The 19,366-nt window shown below is 41.1% G+C and overlaps 1 protein-coding gene across 2 annotated transcripts; it reads right to left on the bottom strand.

Annotated features, from left to right (window-relative positions):
* Positions 1-531: 531 nt before the first annotated feature.
* CWC15 (CWC15 spliceosome associated protein homolog) lies at positions 532-18,367 on the bottom strand. 2 transcript variants are annotated; one of them, XM_068930441.1, is made up of 7 exons: positions 18,222-18,367; positions 15,454-15,592; positions 13,061-13,173; positions 12,013-12,101; positions 10,971-11,081; positions 2,168-2,286; positions 532-1,502 (listed from the first exon to the last, which is right to left on the bottom strand). In XM_068930441.1, the coding sequence occupies exons 2-7, from the start codon at positions 15,582-15,584 to the stop codon at positions 1,373-1,375; spliced, it is 693 nt and encodes a 230-aa protein (XP_068786542.1). In that variant the 5' UTR covers positions 15,585-15,592; positions 18,222-18,367; the 3' UTR covers positions 532-1,372. The 2 variants fall into 2 exon arrangements, with proteins under 2 accessions (XP_068786542.1, XP_068786541.1); XM_068930440.1 differs by having other exon boundaries at positions 18,218-18,320.
* Positions 18,368-19,366: the final 999 nt, after the last annotated feature.

Below are 19,366 nucleotides of genomic sequence, written 5' to 3'. Positions count from 1 at the left end.
TCTGATCAACGTGTACAACTATCTGAAGGGGGAGTGTCGAGAGGATGAGGCCAGCCTCTTCTCCATGGTGCCCAGCAACGGGACAAGAGGCAACGGGCAGAAACTGAACCACAAGCAGTTCCATCTGAACCTGAGGAAAAACTTCTTCACTGTGAGGGTGACTGAGCATTGGAACAAGTTGCCCAGAGAGGCTGTGGAGTCTCCTTCGCTGGAGATATTCAAAACCCGTCTGGACGTGATCCTGGGCAATATGCTCTAGAGGACCCTTCTTGAGCAGGGAGGTTGGACTAGATGATGTCCAGAGGTCTCTTACAACCTAAACCATCCTGTGACTCTGTGAAAAGGTTCATATCCAGTGCATCACTTGGCCAAGACTTCAAATGCAACTGAGATGACACAAGATGGGAGGGGGAAAAAAAAAAAAAATCAAAATCTTAACAACTGATGTTTTTCCACAGCTAGGGTTTTACATTTTCCTATTATGTGTTGAAATTAACATTTTAAAAGAAAATTGAAGCGTACTACAGTATATTGATGAGATCATTCATTTAATAAAGAAAACACTCACGAGTAGACTTCAAGTTTCTGGCAAAGGTATTACCCCTGAGCCAGATATAAACAGATTGAGCCTTACCACCATGTGGTTGTGACTGAAGGACTGAGCACTAGGATCATTTATTAAAGAGGAAGAAAACCCAAGGTTCCAGAAACAAACATTCCCCATTCAATGCTTCCCCAAACATTATAGTGTAACCCCTCGGAAGCACTGAGGCAAGAACTCCAGAAAGTTTGGCTAAGAATTTGGAGATATCCCACCAAACCATAGCTTGGTTGCTAATAAGAAGCAACTAGAGAGAAAGACTATTAACTAAGGTTTTGATTAGCTATAAAGAGGAGGCAAGTCCAGTTTGGTACAGAAACTACTGGTCTTCTCACAGGTCACACTGCTCATCTTACTCAGCTATTTCCTATCTTTGATAATACTGACATTTATGTAACTTGCATGAGTTCCAAAACAATCTGTATTTCTAATGATGGCGGTTTGTAAAACAATTTAAACAGCTGCAAGTATTTACGACAAATCAGATTATCTCTTCTACCATTTACATGAAGGCTGTTAAAAGCAAATGAATATCAACAATAAAAAAAACATTCGTGAAACACAGAGGTTTAATTAAAAACAAAAAAGAAAGCATACTGAAAGAATAAAATACTTCAGATACACAGCAATTATTAATTACGAAGCTGTTGATAATCTTGGAAAAGCATTTGGGAATTCATGACTAAAGTATTCAGCCATGAATTCTGAGGGAGATGGAGGAAACAGCCATGACCTTCCAAGTCCTTCAGCACCAAAGCACATAAAACTGTACTACTTGATGTATTTTTCCATGAACTTTTTGTGAAATTCTGATCGCAGAGTATCATTTACGAATCTTTTGTCTTTTTTTGTTTCATCTATTCCCTTGGCACAGTTCTTGAAGACAACATCATCATCCCATCTAGAAAGAAAAGAATTTTCAGTTTTAATATCTTTAAACTTTTAATGAAATTTAGGTGCAATTTACAGACCTTAATGCATTTGAATAGGAAGGCCAAGCCCCATTTAGAACAACTGCTTCTGTGGATCAGGTTTTTAGAAAAAAACAAAAACACCTTTTTTCATTCAAGCTATTACCTACATGCTTGTGAGTTAGAAAGAAGTGAGAAGAATGTCAGTGGATAAAGGTCTTATCTTTACAGAAAATAATGGTCCTAATTTAGATAAACCCAACAGGAACTGGAATACCTATTAACAAGAATCTTACTCAGAAAGGGCTATCTATTAATTCCAGTTACCCTAAAAAGACAGCTGAATTTCATCAGCTGGGCAGGAGCATGACATCAAATTTCTTGCGGAACTTTGGTCCTGGTACTTTTCATATCAAAGTGAACAATGCCAGAAAAAAAAAAAAATACTTCTCCTTTTACAAAAAGTAAGCAGGGCGGTTTGTTCAGAGAAACAAACAAGATAATCACTACATGCAGTAGCATCTCAACTGCACACTACGCTGTTCGTAACAAGATGGGAGCAGGAAAAGAAAAACAAACGGCAGTGATGACATTTACAGATTCTTACAGTAACAAAAAGGAACAAGAGGAAATCACACTACAGGCTGCACAGTACCTCCTCTTCACTTTGAAGTTTGCTTGAGGCTGCGCTGGGCCGGTAAGGTTCAGTAAGGGGTTGCCACTCAGAATGTTCTCCATTCGAATCCTTTCCTCTTCAGCCTTTTGCTCTTGTTCCTGAGAATCAACAATGGATACATTACTTTCTGGGGACATTTTTCTAGTCTAGTTGTAGAGAAAGATAAATTTTATTTAGCTGCAAACATCCACACAGACAGCTTTAATTCCTAGCTCAGATCTTCCAGGCTGTTTGACATTTGTGGGTAAGCAGAATCAGGACAGAAGCAGCGATACTCTAAAGAGCTTAGTGTTGTTAATAAGCTGTCAATCTAGCAACACATTTCTAGTCTACTTGGCTTTGATGTTCCACCAAGTACTCTGTTAAATTCTAGCTTTAACATTTACATATTTATTATATTAAAATTGTATACAGATTAACAGATTTTCCTTATCCTCATGAGAAAAGAGAATACATTATACAATATCCGTTTGTGGAAGAAATGTTATGGCATCTACAAGCTTCTCTATGATCTTCATAGAGAAGGTTGTTTCCTCCTCTTCAGCAATATCCTCACATTTTACAACCACAGCTTCTCCAGGGACCCATTAAAATGAGTATGGAAAAGTGTAAGGCAAAACTGAACAGGAGGAGTGATAAGACTATTTAGAAATTCTGATATTAAGGATCAGAAAGAATTACTTCTTCTTGCACTGGTAAAAAGCACCCAATTCAAACCTAACTAAAGCACTAAACTGCAGGCAACACAAAACAGATCTCACTCTCCACATTTACTAGCTGTAGTAATATATTTAGTGACTTAAGTGCTTGCAGACTTCAAAACGAATGTAACATTTTATATCAACAATTTTTTCCATAATCTTTTAAATGTTTTACAAGGGGTGCTCTTTGATGAACTACCAGAAGGAACGAAAAAAAAAAAAAATTCTCCCATCTAGATGACTAACTAGGTCTCCCCCTCCTTCTGTATGCTAAAGTACGATCTGAAAACCTTCTAGTTAAAAACACGCTCAAGTCTCATTAGTGCTACAGGAGACTCAAAGCATGGCTCTTACAAATGATACAAACTCAAGATAAAGATCGAGAGTGATGTTTATTTTCAAACTGTAAAAATCATGGCTGAGGCATGCTATGGATCCCAGAAGAGGTATGCATTTCTTGATGAAAGCATTTACAAGATTTGAATGCGATAAACTTGAGCATTGATGCTCGCCAGAGTTCTCTTGCCTCAAACACTTAATCACAATTGATACATTAATAAAACTATCTACAACTTTTAACATTTTTCAATTAATAGATCAGCTAAGTGGAATACTCCTATAAAAGACATCCCCAAATCCTTAAGTGTAATATTAACTTACCATATATATATATATACACACACTAGACTAGGCAGGATCATTGATGAAGACTTGATTTCGCCAAAACTGCTAGAGTTTAAGTTATGAAAAATACCTCTGATTAGACTGCTTCTCACAAACAAATTTTAAAACTAGTTGCAATTAATTGCCAGTGTGAACATCTCCAAAGAAGGGCATACTGCTTAACAACATGGCACTGCTTCAGAACAAGCTCTGTAATGCCCCAATTAAAACATACGGATAGGCAAAACTTGGTCTTGCTGTTGTATCCATGGAGCTTTAACACAAACTGCAGCAGTTAAAGTTACTAACACAAATAAATCGAAGTTATGCATTTTCAAGCACAGCTCAAAATCCAGCATCTGCATTCCAGCATCCGTTATCATCATCACCCCACTAAATAAGGGATCACAGAGAGCAGAAGTATTTGATATAGGACAGCAGTTTTTCCTAATACTAGAGTTCAATTTTACATCTCTTTCCTCTATGGATTACAGACAAGAAACGTCTGCAACTTTTTTGGTAATATGTAAATATCTGATTTCCTTTTTTTTCCCCCTCATAACATGAGGAAGCCAACAGCAGTGAAATCAGATTTACGGCAGTCACCAGAACTGTTTTAACACTGTTTTAACAGAGGTTACACTAACAGCAGTAGCATACTACTACCAGTGGGATTCAGCTCCAGATTAAGACACCTATGTTTATACATCTAGGTGTAGGCATTTAAGATCAAATCCCAACGAACATCTAGAGAATACAATATGGAGCTCAGAGAGCAATTCAGCCTCTTCCTAAACCACACGGAAAGGGGACTAACCACACGTAGGCTCCACTCACTGCACTGACCAAACCTCCACTGTGCTAGAATGAAAGGCTGGACACGTAATTCACACATGTACCCCTACAATTAGGCATTTTAAGCCCTACCGCATCCTGCCATAAAATTAGTAATTGTTGGCAAAAATTACATTGACTCAAGCCAGTTACAATTCCAGAGAACTGGAGGGTAGCAAAGACCGTACTATAATTAAAAGAAACGGCTGGGACAGTCTTGGGCTTTTCAAACTACTACATCTTATTTTTGTACCTACAGAGTTATTAAAAAGAAGGAAGAACACAAGACTAACAGAAGCCGTCAAACCTTCTTTTATACTGACAACAATTAAAGAAAATACCCATGAATCTTATTTTCAAGACGGGTTTTCCCTACCCACTGTAAAAGATGCTGCAGAGCCCTTGGGCACTCTGTGCTACTATTTGTCACTTAGCGGTTCTCTTCACAAACAGAACCCTGCTTCCTTTCAGGTCTGCAGAGACAGCATAACTAAAAGTGGTAGCAAACTGTATAAGCTTATTTTTGCTACTGAAGATCTACAAATGAGATTCTTGAAAGCAAACAGGGAACAGGACTGCTGAGTAAGATGCTGCCAGTTGTAATCACTTTGCAGAGGAGATCTTCCAAGCGTTCACTGTGCACAGCGATTTACTTACGCGAGTCAATCGTTCAAAGCTGTTCGAGGTCAGATGACATTTCAACATTTTCGTTAGAACACTTTTAAGATGCAGGGCAATTTTGAAGATGATCCTGAAGATTTTTTTTATTATTTAGCTTGAGTAAAACCTCTCAAAGGTGGCAAACAAGATTAAAAAAAAAGTCTGCTACTACCTTTTATATGTTAGAGAGGTGACGTGGATGAAATATCAGGTGTTAACTCCACAGTAGTGTAAAGCTGACATTTATGCTAAAGCTAAGTTAAACATTTTGGCCAGAGCTGCAGAACCCCTCATCTCCGGCCAAAAAAGGTTTTCATTATGTTTCAGAATCTTCCACTGCCCACTCCTCCACTGAAAATTGGGATGCTCCAGGCAATGGAGCATGGGTTGTATCAAGCCAAGCAGACCAGACACAACCTTCCTAGCTGTCGGAACTTCACACCTCTGGGGCACGATCAGGCACAGCCGTTCACAAAATAAGTGGTTCATATAGCTCCAAAGGCTATGTTGTTCTTTTGTGTGGTGGAACAAAAAGCATAGTAAGTTAAAACACTATGGATACAACAAACCCACAACAGAAAAGCCTAAGGGAGAGAACAATATAACTCTATTCATTCCACCCTTTCTGAAATAATATCTCTTCACCTTCCTTTCTGTTCAGTGAGGTGAGGTTTACAACTCTTTTCCTAAGCCATTTTAGCAAAAAAACATGCTGCAGATTATTCCATCGCTACATACAGCACAGTGTTGTGCTTTTCAATGGCAGTGTGCTGTACCAGCTAAACGCAGAGTTAATTCAGAAGTTAGCCCCACTGACGGTAGGAAATAACTTCTTCCTTTGCTGTCACTATCTTAATGGCAGACACAACAGAATACAAATAGTATGGAGGAGGCAGTAAGACTAGACTGGCAGAGGGAGTCCCATACCCCAAGGAAGCAGAGGGACATGAAACTATGTGAACAGGATTTCATGGCAAGGCTCCACGGTACAACACTGAACTCGCCGTGTGGCATCACAGCTGGAAAAAAGAATGTAAACAAAGCTATAGTAACCTCAACTAAACAATTATTTTTTATCCTACTGTATGAAGAACAGGCCCTTGGCATATATTTGTTTCTGACTGCAAAGGAAAGAAAAACATTACTGTTACTATGGTGGGTTTTTTTTTTTTTTTAAATAGGGTTCCTAGCCTTAGCACAGAGCAAGATGACTTTTACAGAAAGTGCTGAAATTCCTGAAATGACTCCATTGTATCAAAATAAGTTATCTTGTTCGGTTCTTACAGATTTTGAGCGGCTGAAAGAAAAACTGAAATACAGGTATTTCATCAAAGACTGAAAATTACAGAGCCTTATTTAAATGCTCGTTTTTAGATAACAAACTACGACAACATTGCCTTTAGCAGCAGGGAACTCAACTCAGAAATGCGGAGATCCATCCCAGTTATATGATCCTATGCAAATTACTAACACAACACAATGCAGTGGTTGAAACAATTGGAATTCCAAAAAAAAAAAAGTAAGTTGCATGGCGTAACTGCTACCGCAGTGTTTGCATTCACATCTGTTGCCATTCTTCCCACAAGGGAGGTCTGCTATTAGTTCTTAACACAGGTAAGTATTGCTAGTGTGTCCCGCAAATGTTTAATATAGAAATATACCGGGTCATCTGGTTTTGCCTCTTCACTGAAATCCTCTACTAATCACTGATCTGGTATTCTAGTTTTAATTATACACTTAAAATTAAGTGAAAGCGCTGATATATATCAAGATTCATTTTCTGATGTTTATTTGAACGTTAGAAAGTAGTTGAGGACACGGCTAAAACACAAGATAGAATCACTACAGATCTTAGCTCTACTTGACTATTAGTACAGTAACATACTCAGTTACAGAAAAACATTTGGTGAAATAACACTGGAAGAAAACAAACGAAAAGCCTTGCATCTGTTCTCAGATAAGTATAAAATGACTGGATTTTAAAATAGCTTTCCTGGAACTGTGCACATATATTCAGCTGCTCACTGGAATGATCAACAAGGTTTGTTTTTAATTATTTGAATCTACCTTTTACAGAAGTGTCTGAAAATTGAAAAGCTGAATTTGGAGAACGGATTCATGGAAGACAAATTTTATTTCACATGAAACCTGCTAACTATCCATGGATAGTGAGCATAGATAGCAGATCTAGTGTTTGTACAGTTTTGGACAGACCCAGAAGATTTCCACAGAATGGCTTTCAAAAATAAAGTTTACTGGTTGCTTTAGTACCTGCTGGAAACAACCTGAAAAATTAAAATTTTGGAGGGTGGGATGAATGAGCCAGGATAGATTCCATGTTGAACTTTTTTTTAAAGTATATATTACTTATTTAATGTTGCTATAGAATGCAAGGAAATTTAAGCATTTTGAGAAAATAACAGGCTTAACAGCAATCTCTTATTTGGCTGAATTCTATTTTCTTTGCAGGTTAAAGCACAACATCAGTGTGCAGGGAGTTAGAACTTAATAAATACTAATATTTATCAAAATTAGGTTTAAAGGTTTCCTATGGTAATTGATGTCACTACACAAGGAAATTTAACCGAGAATATGACAATCTAAGGAACAGCAGATTCCCATCTTTGGTTTTTAACTCTTGTCTTGCCAGAGATGCATTTTAAAAGCAACAGCCCTCCTTTCATGGTAACTTAAATACTGGGCAGCGATGAGTGAAGGTAATTAACAAGAATATGAATTTTACTTAAAGAAAAAAAAAAGAAGTCTCAAAAATAAGTGTGCTAGCACTTTAAGATAAATCAAAATAACTAAGTCTATCAAGCATTTCACATAGCAGGCAATATTTACATACGACAATGAAGTTTCTGATATAGTACTGTACTTTACCAATTTCATTTCAAGATTTTAACATGTTCTAAGAACACACGCTGCCATCTTCAGACCCTGCATCAATTTGTCTGTTTAACAATGAAGAGATCTGAGAGGAACATGAAGAAGAGCAAGCACTCTGGAGTCTCCCTTTTGTGTTACCATTAGCTTATCCATGTTGCCTACTATGGACAACAGCATATCAGCACATAAACTCTCTCTTTATGTAGATAAACCATCTCTTTGCGTAGTTTTTGTTGATCTCCATAATTAAGTGTTCACATGAGATGTTACCCTGAAGTCAGCAGGACGACTAACATTGTTACTCATAAAATTAGATTTAAATCATGGGTTTCAATTCATTGATAACAAAATCTCACATATCTCACGTGGAAAGGGATTTATACAAAATGCTTATAAAATGCTTGGCAAGTAATCCCTCATTTTAAAGATACAGGAAACTGATAGCATAGATTGCACCCCTAAAGCCAAAAATACCTAAGGAGACTCTTACTCCCAAAGACTCCAAAGTGGCTGGGCTCCACCTTGGGTGGCTGGTTTTTACTTTTCCACTAACATAGTCTTAGTTTCCTACTCTTTGGGGGGGTGGGGGAAAGAAAAAATAAGAAAAAAAGGAAAAAAAAAAAGATTCCAAATACTTTACTGTGCCCAGTCATTACTGAAAATGTCAATTTTTAGGAGAGCCTATCAACACAAATCACTACCTACTGAAAGGGTGAACAGAACATGCAGTGAGTGTGCAATGATGTGCACTACTACAAATAAATAACTAATATTTATTTTTCAGAAAGATTCATTCAGATAACTGTGCATGTATTGAATACGCACATAGTATGAGACTTATAATCTCTATTTTGGGGGGGGGGGGGGAGAGAGGGGAACATCCATGAAGACAGAGAAGAGTAACAATTAAAGACAGCAAAATAGAACAAGTTCTGCACCAGTTACTCCACAGCCTTTAGCACCCTCTAGTGACAAAAAGTATTTCATACATCTGATAACACATCCTCTGCTTTCTACACAGGACTGTCAAGTCCTGCGCTTTGTTTTGTGCGCTGCAATTTACTACCATTATTTCCTAATGCGGGTTTTCTAAATTGAAACGTGACAAACAAGTTATGCTGCTTAACCTAGATGCATAATTTTAACTATCGGGCAATTACAATGAAAACTTAGACCTGCATACGTTTTCAGGTAACAACTCTGTGCTAGGACAGGGGAAACAGAAGCCTTCCCTACACACTGCTACCCTGAACTTGTTGTATTAAAATACATTTCAAACAGGAATATGTGGAAGAATTGTTGCCAGTGTAAGTCATTTCACCACGTTATTACTGCAGAACACAATGACACGTCCCTGAATATTGCTGCGTGGTGTGCATCAAATGCCCACAAAGATGCTTTCAAATATACTTCCACTTAAAAGGGTGCTTACAGGTCAGACGATGAATCAAGTTTCAACAAGCCTTCTACAGCAAAATTTTACACTGCAGCAGTACTGGTACACCTTTTAACCTTGCAAAGTACTTAAATCCAAAATTCCGGAGTTCACTGTTTTTACAGACATTGCTGATTTTAAAGGTAGATTTCTATATTGTTAGCCAAAAGCCAGGTCAAGCACTACAGTTGTGCCTATAGCAATTAAAACATTATTACCTCCTAGCCATTCACAGTATCTGCTAGAAGTTATGCCGTTTACTGCTAGTTGACTCTACTCGAGAGCATTCATGAAACATTCTAGCAGTTAAACTATTGGTGTGCACATCGAACTACAGGAAAGGTCCCGAGTAGTTCAGAGACACCAAAACATTAAAGTAATCACAGCAGCAAATACCCTGATCGATATTGAACACATTTATTTAGCATGCTCTACAAAGCATCTTAGATTACATTATACAAAGATGATAGGATTTTTTACACTAAGGCAGAACTTACATATAAGAATACCTCTCACACCAAGGTGGGAGAACCAATAGCACAATATTTAATCCCACTCACGGGAGAAATCTCCAACTACAGAGATTTCCCTCCGCTTTCATGCATACAGAAAGATCTTTCTACCTGTAGAGAGAGGCAATAGGGAGGTATGAAAGTTACATACGGAGCTGACTTCAAACACTCTGAAAAAAAACTAACTGCTGTATTATTCATTTGTTTTTGCAGAGACATTTTCCAAACAAACCTGCCTGTATATAATCATATCAGGACAGCTCCTCCCCCTCTACTCAGCCCTGGGGAGGCCTCTCCTGGGATACTCTGTCCAGTTCTGGGCTCCCCAGTACAAGAGAGAAATGGAGCTCCTGGAGAGAGTCCAGCAAAGGGCTACTAAGATGATGAGGGGACTGGAGCATCTCTCAGCCTTTCTTCATAGGAGAGAGCTGGGCCTGTTCAGCCTGGAGAAGAGAAGACTGAGAGGTGATCTGATCCATGTGTACAAGTATCTGAAGGGAGGGTGTCAAGAGGATGGGGCCAGACTTTTCTCTGTGGTGCCCAGTGACAGGACGAGAGGCGATGGGCACAAACTGAAACACAGGAAGTTCCGTCTGAACCTGAGGAAAAACCTTCTTTCCTGTGAGGGTGACAGAGCACTGGAACAGGTTGCCCAGAGAGGTTGTAGAGTCTCCTTCCCTGGAGATAAAAGCTGTCTGGACACAATCCTGGACAACGTGCTCTAGGGCACCCTGCTTAAGCAGGGGGGTTGGACTAGATGATCTCCAGAGGTCCCTTCCAACCTCAGCCATTCTGTGATTCTGTCCTAGAGTTACAACTGCTACTCCTTCCTAAGGCAACATAATATCAATGCTACTAAAAGAACAATTGTTTTAATAAAGCTCACAGCCATAAGCAAAAGCACCAGATAATACATACACTGAAGCGTCTGCCAGATTCTGAAGAGTCTTTTTGAAGGGCTGTGTCAGCACTGAGCTTGCTACTTACTTTGATCAGTTCTCACTGGTCAAAAGTACTTACGGCACAGCAGTTTTAACAAGCATGTTTGCAAAAATACAAAGGCTCTTGTATGGGTCAGAGTTTACCTTTCGAGCTTGTTCCTCAGCTCGCTCTTTCTTGATTTTTTCTAGTTCAGCCAGAAGAGCTGCAGTGTCATCATCATCACTCTCTTCCAGGTCTTCATCTTCATCATCTTCCTAATAGCAATGAAAGGAAACGGGAAGCTGCTCATTTATTTAACTTAATAAAATAAGCTTTTAATTCTGAAAGTTACTGCAGAGATAAATTGCTTATCTGAACAACAAAAGAAAAACAAATCAACAAAACACAGTCCTAGTCTGCGCAGCTAAAGGCTGCGATTTGCTGCTAGTTAATTTCTGAACTACTAGGATGTTTGTAGTGACGGCAAATGCAATACAAATGGTTTATTTGTTCCTATAAAGTAAAGCCAAGACACAACGTATGTGTTTGTTCTTATCTGGATGACTGCAATTAGTTATTTATAATTCAAATGCTACGCAGTCGACACGCTAACAGATTTCAGGGAACGACTGTCCTCAATGACTCTCTAATCATTGTAACCTAAGTCATCATAATAGCGTGCCTCAGTATCACATCCGATATCGGTGTGACCAAATATAACAGGATTAAAAAACAAACAAAAAACACTCACTCTACCGTCAAGCACTAGACATAAATATCAGCTGTCAGCATAAGGGAAGGAACCAAAAGCAAGAATCCATTGCTTATGGAGACAGTCAGTGTATATCAACAGCTCTGCCCGTTGGGGAATTCTACTCAATTCAATTGTTCACTGAAATCTAAAAAGTCACAATTTCCCCATCTTTTAAGTGGTACTTTGAGTTTCCTAGTCTTTACATGCTCACAGTTGCAGCATACTTGCTCCTTTCTAAGAACACCGTTATAGGGTGGTATTCAGACAATCCTCTGAACTAGCATTCCCACCAGAGTAACTGGAGAAAGAAGACGGCCTGGAACCAGTTAGCAGTTTCGTGTCAAATCTAACAGATCTGACAATACATGTTCTACTAATAGTAAATTAATAGGATTTGCCTTCTCCCAAGGCAGGAGAAGGACAGGACAGAGAAGACAGAAGAAAATACATACATCTGTAAGTGGATCATCAGCATCAAGATTTGCTGCAGGAATTTGGTCTAGTCGAGGTTTCTTAGACACAGAGGATGATGTTGTGTGTTCTAATGAATAAGATTTAAAATAAAAATAGAAAATAAGTCACTCAACTTCTTTTTACAGCGTCTAATGTCAAAAAAAAGGATGAACAATTTACCATGTCTTAGACTAAGAGATATGAACGTATGCTTCGTTTTTCAGCACCTCTTAATGTCCATGCTAATTCCCCCCCTTGGAGAAATTCTCAGGGAAAACACTAACCACCTCAAACTCAAAACTTGTCCTCTAAGAGTTTTTTTGAAGTCACCATTTCAAGAAAAAAGAACAGTAGGAGAAAAAAAACTACATGTAGAGAAATATCCCCATTCTACATATTAAACTGGAGTGTTCCCTTTATGGCCCACCCCACAGCATTACTGTTGTCTTAATTTCATTCAAATCACATCTGCTTTGGTCTGTAAATTTGAAAGCTGCAAAAAACCTACGTAAACTTCACAAGTTCTAAACCACAAACAGTATCTAAATTCTGTCAACCATAATATTAAAAGGAGCATTTCTCAAATAAACTTTTGATGTTCATTTCAGTTGATTACTTAATTGTACCTAAAGAGTATCACATTCTTTAAAACTCGATTTACTGTTTCATTGGTGCTGCAACAGTAGAAGATGAGTCATTCTCCTTCTCCTTCCTGTCTCATTTGTTCAACTACAAAAAAGCCTTTATTAACTCTACATACTTGTTGCCAGTTCATTACAATCATACAGTAGAAGCTAGTCTCCCTGATGGCCTATGCTTTTCGATTGGCTGGCCTAGATTTTTGCTAGCATGAAGCCAGCGTGAAAGCCAGGGAACATTCCTGTGCAGGTCAACAGTTCTGAACTATCAGACCAAACTCCTCAGTTCTACCCATATTATATGCTGCCTGCAACTTGCAAATTTCTTATAACATGAAATTTCGTGTTAGAGTGGTGCCACACAAAGGTATTATGACTTCTGTTTCTTTGCTTAAAAATTTGTTTTTACCTCTGGTTGGCCTATCTCTATTCTTTTCTCTTGCAGCAACTCGTTCTCTCTCCTCCAGCTCCCTTCTGAAATCACGGTTACGCACCTCTTCAGGAGCATCCTGAGTAGCCTGTCTAAAAATAACATGAGGGGTTTTAAAGAAAAAAAATATATATATAGGAAGTTGACTGTCTTCAGCTGGTAGCATTTTGGGATGAACGGGTAAGAATAAGATCTGAGTACCATATGGACCTACAGAGAAGGATAACGATAAAAAGAAGATGTGAAGAAATGTATGTATTAGACATTACGTGCTCCTTCCAGTGGCTCAAATGAACTAAAAACCCCACATTAACTCCTGCAAAAACAGGATGACTATCTACATCCTGTAGGTATTTCTAAGTCTTCTGCTATTCTGCAACAGATCCAAGTCCAATATACATCAGCCTTCTGGCGAGCTTCCCTTACACAGTTAGACCATCCCAAGTTACTGCTGCACACACATGGCTTCTGAGGCCTTACAGACAAGATCAAAATCAGAGCATACTTTTTTTTTAAACCCTTGCCCCAAGAGATATATCAGATAACGCCCATGCTTCTTAAAAAGAAAAACTGGGGGGGGGGGGGGGGAACCAAAGAAAATACTAACTTCAGTAAACTGTATTATAAATACATATTCTTCCTCTTACATATAAAACATGCAGGCCAAAACCAGCAGAATATTATACTTGAGTTTCATTAAATTCTATCCAGAGAGCACCACATTCTCTGTGGAAATCTAAAAGAATTAATGAATAAAAATAAGCAATTCCTTTCACCTTTCTGTGAACCCAGTCCTGGAAATAAGAGGGGAAAAAATAAGAGGGAAGAAGCCCAGATGCAAGCCACTATAAATAGGCTGTGCGCACAGCCTATCTTTATGATCACAGAATCGTTTAGGTTGGAAGGGACCTCTGGAGATCATCTAGTCCAACCTCCCTGCTCAAGCAGGGACCTCTAGAGCATATTGCCCAGGATCACATCCAGACGGGTTTTGAATATCTCCAGCGAAGGAGACTCCACAGCCTCTCTGGGCAACCTGTTCCAGTGCTCTGTCACCCTCACAGGGAAGTATTTCATGAAGTATTTCATTTGCTCTTGTAATTAAAAATCTGATTTTGGAATCCCCAGTTAAGCTGCAAAAATCCCCAAAAACTCTGTGTCACTCAGGCAAGCACAAGAGGGCCTGAAATACTGAACCCTTCTTGTAATGATGCAGTCCTGCTATTTAACAAAGGTAATTTTGCATTAGGTACTTGGGAGGAAGAATAAAAGAATCCCCACCCAACCCCCACCAAGTTAAGGTATTTGTTAAAATATAGTTTGTGAATGTGTATGTATGTATATATATACATATATATATAATTTCCCCCCCCCCAACTTCTCTCAAAGCATATGGTGTTCCACACCCCACTTCTGTTTAAAGGGGCACGAGTAATTTTTTCCATAATAATGAATGGGCATTTGATAGCATTTTTTGTGCTACTGATTTTGTATTCTCCAAAACACTAACTCCCTTATCCATATGTATTCTTCAAAATCAATGGGTCTGGAGGGAGCGGTGTAAGGAGGAACATCTGCACATAGAAAGCGTAAACATAAAACCTTAACAGCAGTTTCACTGAAAAGAATAACTTCAGTTGTTTAAAACCATTTCCAGGCTGATGCATCTCCTTTAAATTCTACATGTCTGTATCATAGTGAAATTTAGAGTCAATATATCTTTCAAAATGATAATGAAGATTTATTATGCATTTGAAACAGAGGAGAATATTTACACAAGATTCTATTATCTCTCATACTGATTAAAGCAACTTCCTTTTCTGGTACCTGCATGAAATACTTGTAGCGTTTAACATCAGCCCTTCCAGCATAAGCCAGTGCCCCAATGTTATTCCATTATTTCCCTGCCTCTGGTTAAATCTTTTCACTAGTGGTTCCATGCCAAATACAAGATGTGTTATTCCTGCTTTTAAGATGTGGTCACCTTCACACTTCTTACCCCATCTAGCTTTATAAGTGATAGCATCCTCAATGGCTCAGTTAACTCCCACTGTTCCTAATGCTTTTCTTTTGACTGCACTGCCTGAAATGCTTTGTCTCCAAAGCCTCTTCAGGTTATTCACTTCCATAAACGGTAATAAACACAAGTTAAATTAAACCTCTGCAATTATTTGCAATCCATTCAATCTTCTAAGTCTGCTGTTCAGACTTACAATTGTAGCCCACTCATTTAGCAGTGCTGCACGCTATCTGGTGTCTGCTCAGTGTCAAGCACATGAATATCTATTGTGAAAAACCTCAGAGCAGCTTTTGCAAAAGAAAACCTTCCCCAGCCTGTTTTCCAAGAGCACAGAACGAAAAGCAAAACTTACCTATATTTGATTTTAGTATGAGAAGGAAGATCTCTGCTGGAATATTGTTTGGATAGCTGACTTAAGTCTCCTTCTCCTTTTCCTCGTCCTCCTCTTGCAGGTTCAAACGTTGGCCTTGCTGCTGTGGTCATTTTAATTACTATAGAATCAAACGCAAAAAAGGGTCATTACTACAGCTTATAATGAAAGCCATTCATTAGAAACTACATTGTTCCTGGAACTGTAGCAGCAATGACAAGTCCCACTACCCAAAACAAGCTATCATTTGGCACACGATTGACAGAACCTATTCAGTTTTTCAAAACTGAAAAACTTTTCCAACATGTCTGAAAGTTGAAGCACAGGGAGAATCTGAGGCTTTGTTTTAGAAGTAAATAAAACAGGTCATGAGTTATTCTCTCCCATCCTCCAGGCAAATGGTACAGCACAGGCTGCAGCTACGTAACTTAACTCTTTCTTCTCCCCAGAAATGACAGCCTCATTCATACTGCCTACTGGAAATAGTCCCTCCGTTATCACCCAAACTGTATCCAGCTATCATCACTGCAAGTACTGGTTGACATGGACCACAGTATGTCCAGAATGGTGTTGACAATTAAATTAGGATGGTCACATATCCTGAATGCACTAGCCCTTCTCCTGGCCCTATTTAGGGCAGGCACAGCACTGACATCAACAACGCAGCACAGTTTTTTGGAACTGACTTATGCAGAGCTCCAGGTGACCAGGAAAAAAAAGTTTTTGTTTTAAGTGTGACAGGGTTAATGTTCCTCCGGTAGCAGAAGCCTGACAACTTTACTGTTACATTACAAAAAAAAAAAAAAAAAAAAAAAAGTATTCTAGCTCAGGCAAAGAAGGAAGTTTTCAGCAGCTCTCATTTAGAAACCCACATATCACCAGCACGTCCCTAAAAATGAAAAAACTGAGGCCAAGAATCGCTACTGTAAATTCTCCTGTGGCAAAGGAGTGAAAGAGACTCAAATCAGCCTCTACCACACAAAGACCCTGTCAGCATGCACTGCGTTCAAAACTGCCAGACAGGAGCTGGACACTGCAATCCCACCCCACTACACCAAAATTTTAAGATGGATAACCAATGCAAAAAAACCCTGGATGATCAAACAGCATCATCTCAAATATGTTATCTGCAACTATCCTCACTTCTGATTCACAAAGACATGCACATCCATTAACCACAGACTAAAGATACCTAAGACACAAGAGAGAGACATGCGCAGAAATACATAAAGGCACCAGCCTACCAAGTGGAAGGTTGGATAGTAAAGGACAACAAGAAATTATTTTAAACAATATTAAATAGAAGAAAAAATAAGATACGCTTTTTTGCTATCACAAACAAGGGTAATTTGTTTATGCTGTACCTGCATTTTTGTTCATTTTTCACTTTTAAAGGGCCAGAAAATGCATCACTTCAGTGACAAAAATGTTTTCTAATTTTAACATGAATAGGAACATACCACCACAGAGAACATTATTACTGCCACTGAACTACTATTCAGGACAAAGTTAACAGACACAAATATCTTTAAAAAGCAGTGAGAAGGTAATACTGACATGGTAACTAGCCTTGGCTCATTGACCAACCACTGCAGACACACATCAGTGACAATGGGCAAGTCACCTGGAGCCCAGCAGGCTCTTTTAGGTCTGGCTCAGTGCAGACTCTACCAGACCCATAATCTGAGAAAGCCATTTGCTCTCAAGTCTTATCTGAACCAATTATCAGTAACAGCAGGGATTTATTAGTTCAGAGGCAGAACCAGATCTAGTCTGGCTGTATACTTTCATGAAACACTAAAAAATATTCTGGAACCTGTCCCTGCTCCCCATTGACTCTTTCTGAGGTCAGACTGAGTTTGGCTTGGCCTTAACAGACCTGAACTCAGGGACCTTTGCACTGCACTCTTAAGTTTCAGAAACTCTTAAGTTTCAGAAATACAGCCTACTGAAAAATCCATTTTAGCACTACATGAGGCCAGGACTGGCCAAGCATGGTTTACCAGCTCACTGCTAAGCCAAGAGAAAGTGGCTGGGCTAACTAAGCCTGGAGCTGAACTGCCCCAGCAGTACAGAACGTGCCCGTACAGCACTATGCCTGCGGCTAACAATCCTGCTGAACCCATCCCCACTACATTCACCACAGAGCCTGAACACGAGCACTGGAACTCATAACAGCCCCCAAACCTGAAATCACAACGTAAGAATCTAAAATTTCAGTACGACCAATGCTGCACCATCACTTTGCTCCCTGCCTCTTACACCGCTCTAACTAGGCTTCTGCTTTTTATTTTAAACTCAGTGTTTGAGCTGCACAAAGGAAGGTTATGCCAAATAGTACCGAGGCACGCTGCTCAGAGCTGAACACAGAGACCACTGAACAGCCACCCTTTCACTCTGCCCCCAAATCACCCTCCACCCTTCTCCCCGGGCACTCTCCCTCTTTCCCAACCACAGCCATCCCCCAAATCGCCCCCGCTCTTCTCTCCGGGCCCTCTCCCTCCTGCCCCCCCCCCCCCCCCCCCGCAGCCGCCCCTTCCTCAGGCCCCTTCACGCCGCGGCGCTCCCTGGCCCAGCCGAAGCCCGGCCGCTCCTCTAGCGCACCGGGCCCGGCCCGATCCGGACTGGGCCCCTACCCCCTCCGCTGCCCCAGGGACCGCCCCAGGGACCGCCCCAGGCGCACTCCTGGCCCCTGGCAGGCCATCTCGCCCCCCTCCCCAGCGAGAACCGCGTCTCCCCCACATACTTACACCGCGGCCTCCACCCGCCCTGCGCAAACAAGCCCTACACCACCACCATAATCCCGCCGAGTGCCCACAAGGCACCGCGCGGGAAACCATAGACACACCCAGCGGAAGTCGCCGCAGCTGCTGCTAGAGAACCTACCATAGAGAGGGTCGGCGTAAGGAAAGCGTCTGCCACGTGACCGCGGCGAGCCAAGAGCCCGCCATGATGGCTACCGAGGCGGAAGTGGGCGCCGTGGTGGTAGCCTCGCTGTTGCCTGTGTAGCGATGGTGGTCGCCCCCACCTTACCGCCTCGGCTCAGCGCCCCGGGGCAGATTGGGGTTAGGGGGATTGGGGTTGGGGGTTGAGATGAGGGAGTTGGGGTTAGGGGGTTGAGGTTAGGGGACTGGGGTTGGGGGACTAGGGGGTTGGGGTTAGAGGGTTGAGGTTAGGGGCTTAGGGGGATGGCCTTAAGGGGTTGGAGTTAGAGGGTTAGGGGGTTGGAGGGTTGGGCTTAGGGGGTTGAGGTTAGGGGACTGGGGTTGGGGGGGTTGGGGTTAGAGGGTTGAGGTTGGGGCTTAGGGGGCTGGGGTTAGAGGGTTAGGGGTTGAGGTTAGGGGGTTGTGGTTAGGGGGTGAGGTTGGGGGTTAGGGGGTTGGAGAGTTAGGGTTGGGGTGGGGGGTTGGGGGGCTGGGGAGTCAGGATGGGGGGTTGGGGTTAGAGGGTTGAGGTTGGGGCTTAGGGGGCTGGGGTTAGAGGGTTAGGGGTTGACGTTAGGGGGTTGTGGTTAGGGGGTGAGGTTGGGGGTTAGGGGGTTGGAGAGTTAGGGTTGGGGTGGGGGGTTGGGGGGCTGGGGAGTCAGGATGGGGGGGTGAGGTTGGGAGGGTTGGGGTTAGAAGGTTAGGGGGTTGGGGTTGAGGTTAGGGAGTTGAGGTTGGTGTTAGGGTTAGGGCCAGGGCCAGCCCAGCACCTTGATCCAGCTGCTCTGCAGGAGGATTTGCCTCGCCGTCTCGTTAAAAGGCTGCAGTTTGGGGGTGTGAGTGGAGAGACGCCGTCTCCTCAGCAGCCCTTTCTCTCCTCCCGTCACTGCCGCTTTTAGACGCATCCCGTGGTCAGGCTGCTGGGACTCGCCTGGCGACGTGGGAAGTACCAGGCTACCGACACGCTCGCT

The sequence above is a fragment of the Struthio camelus genome, chromosome 1 (assembly GCF_040807025.1).
Source record: "Struthio camelus isolate bStrCam1 chromosome 1, bStrCam1.hap1, whole genome shotgun sequence".
NCBI lineage: Eukaryota > Metazoa > Chordata > Aves > Struthioniformes > Struthionidae > Struthio > Struthio camelus.
The sequence above is the reverse complement of the archived record's forward strand: the minus strand, read 5'-3'. Positions and strand labels throughout refer to the sequence as shown.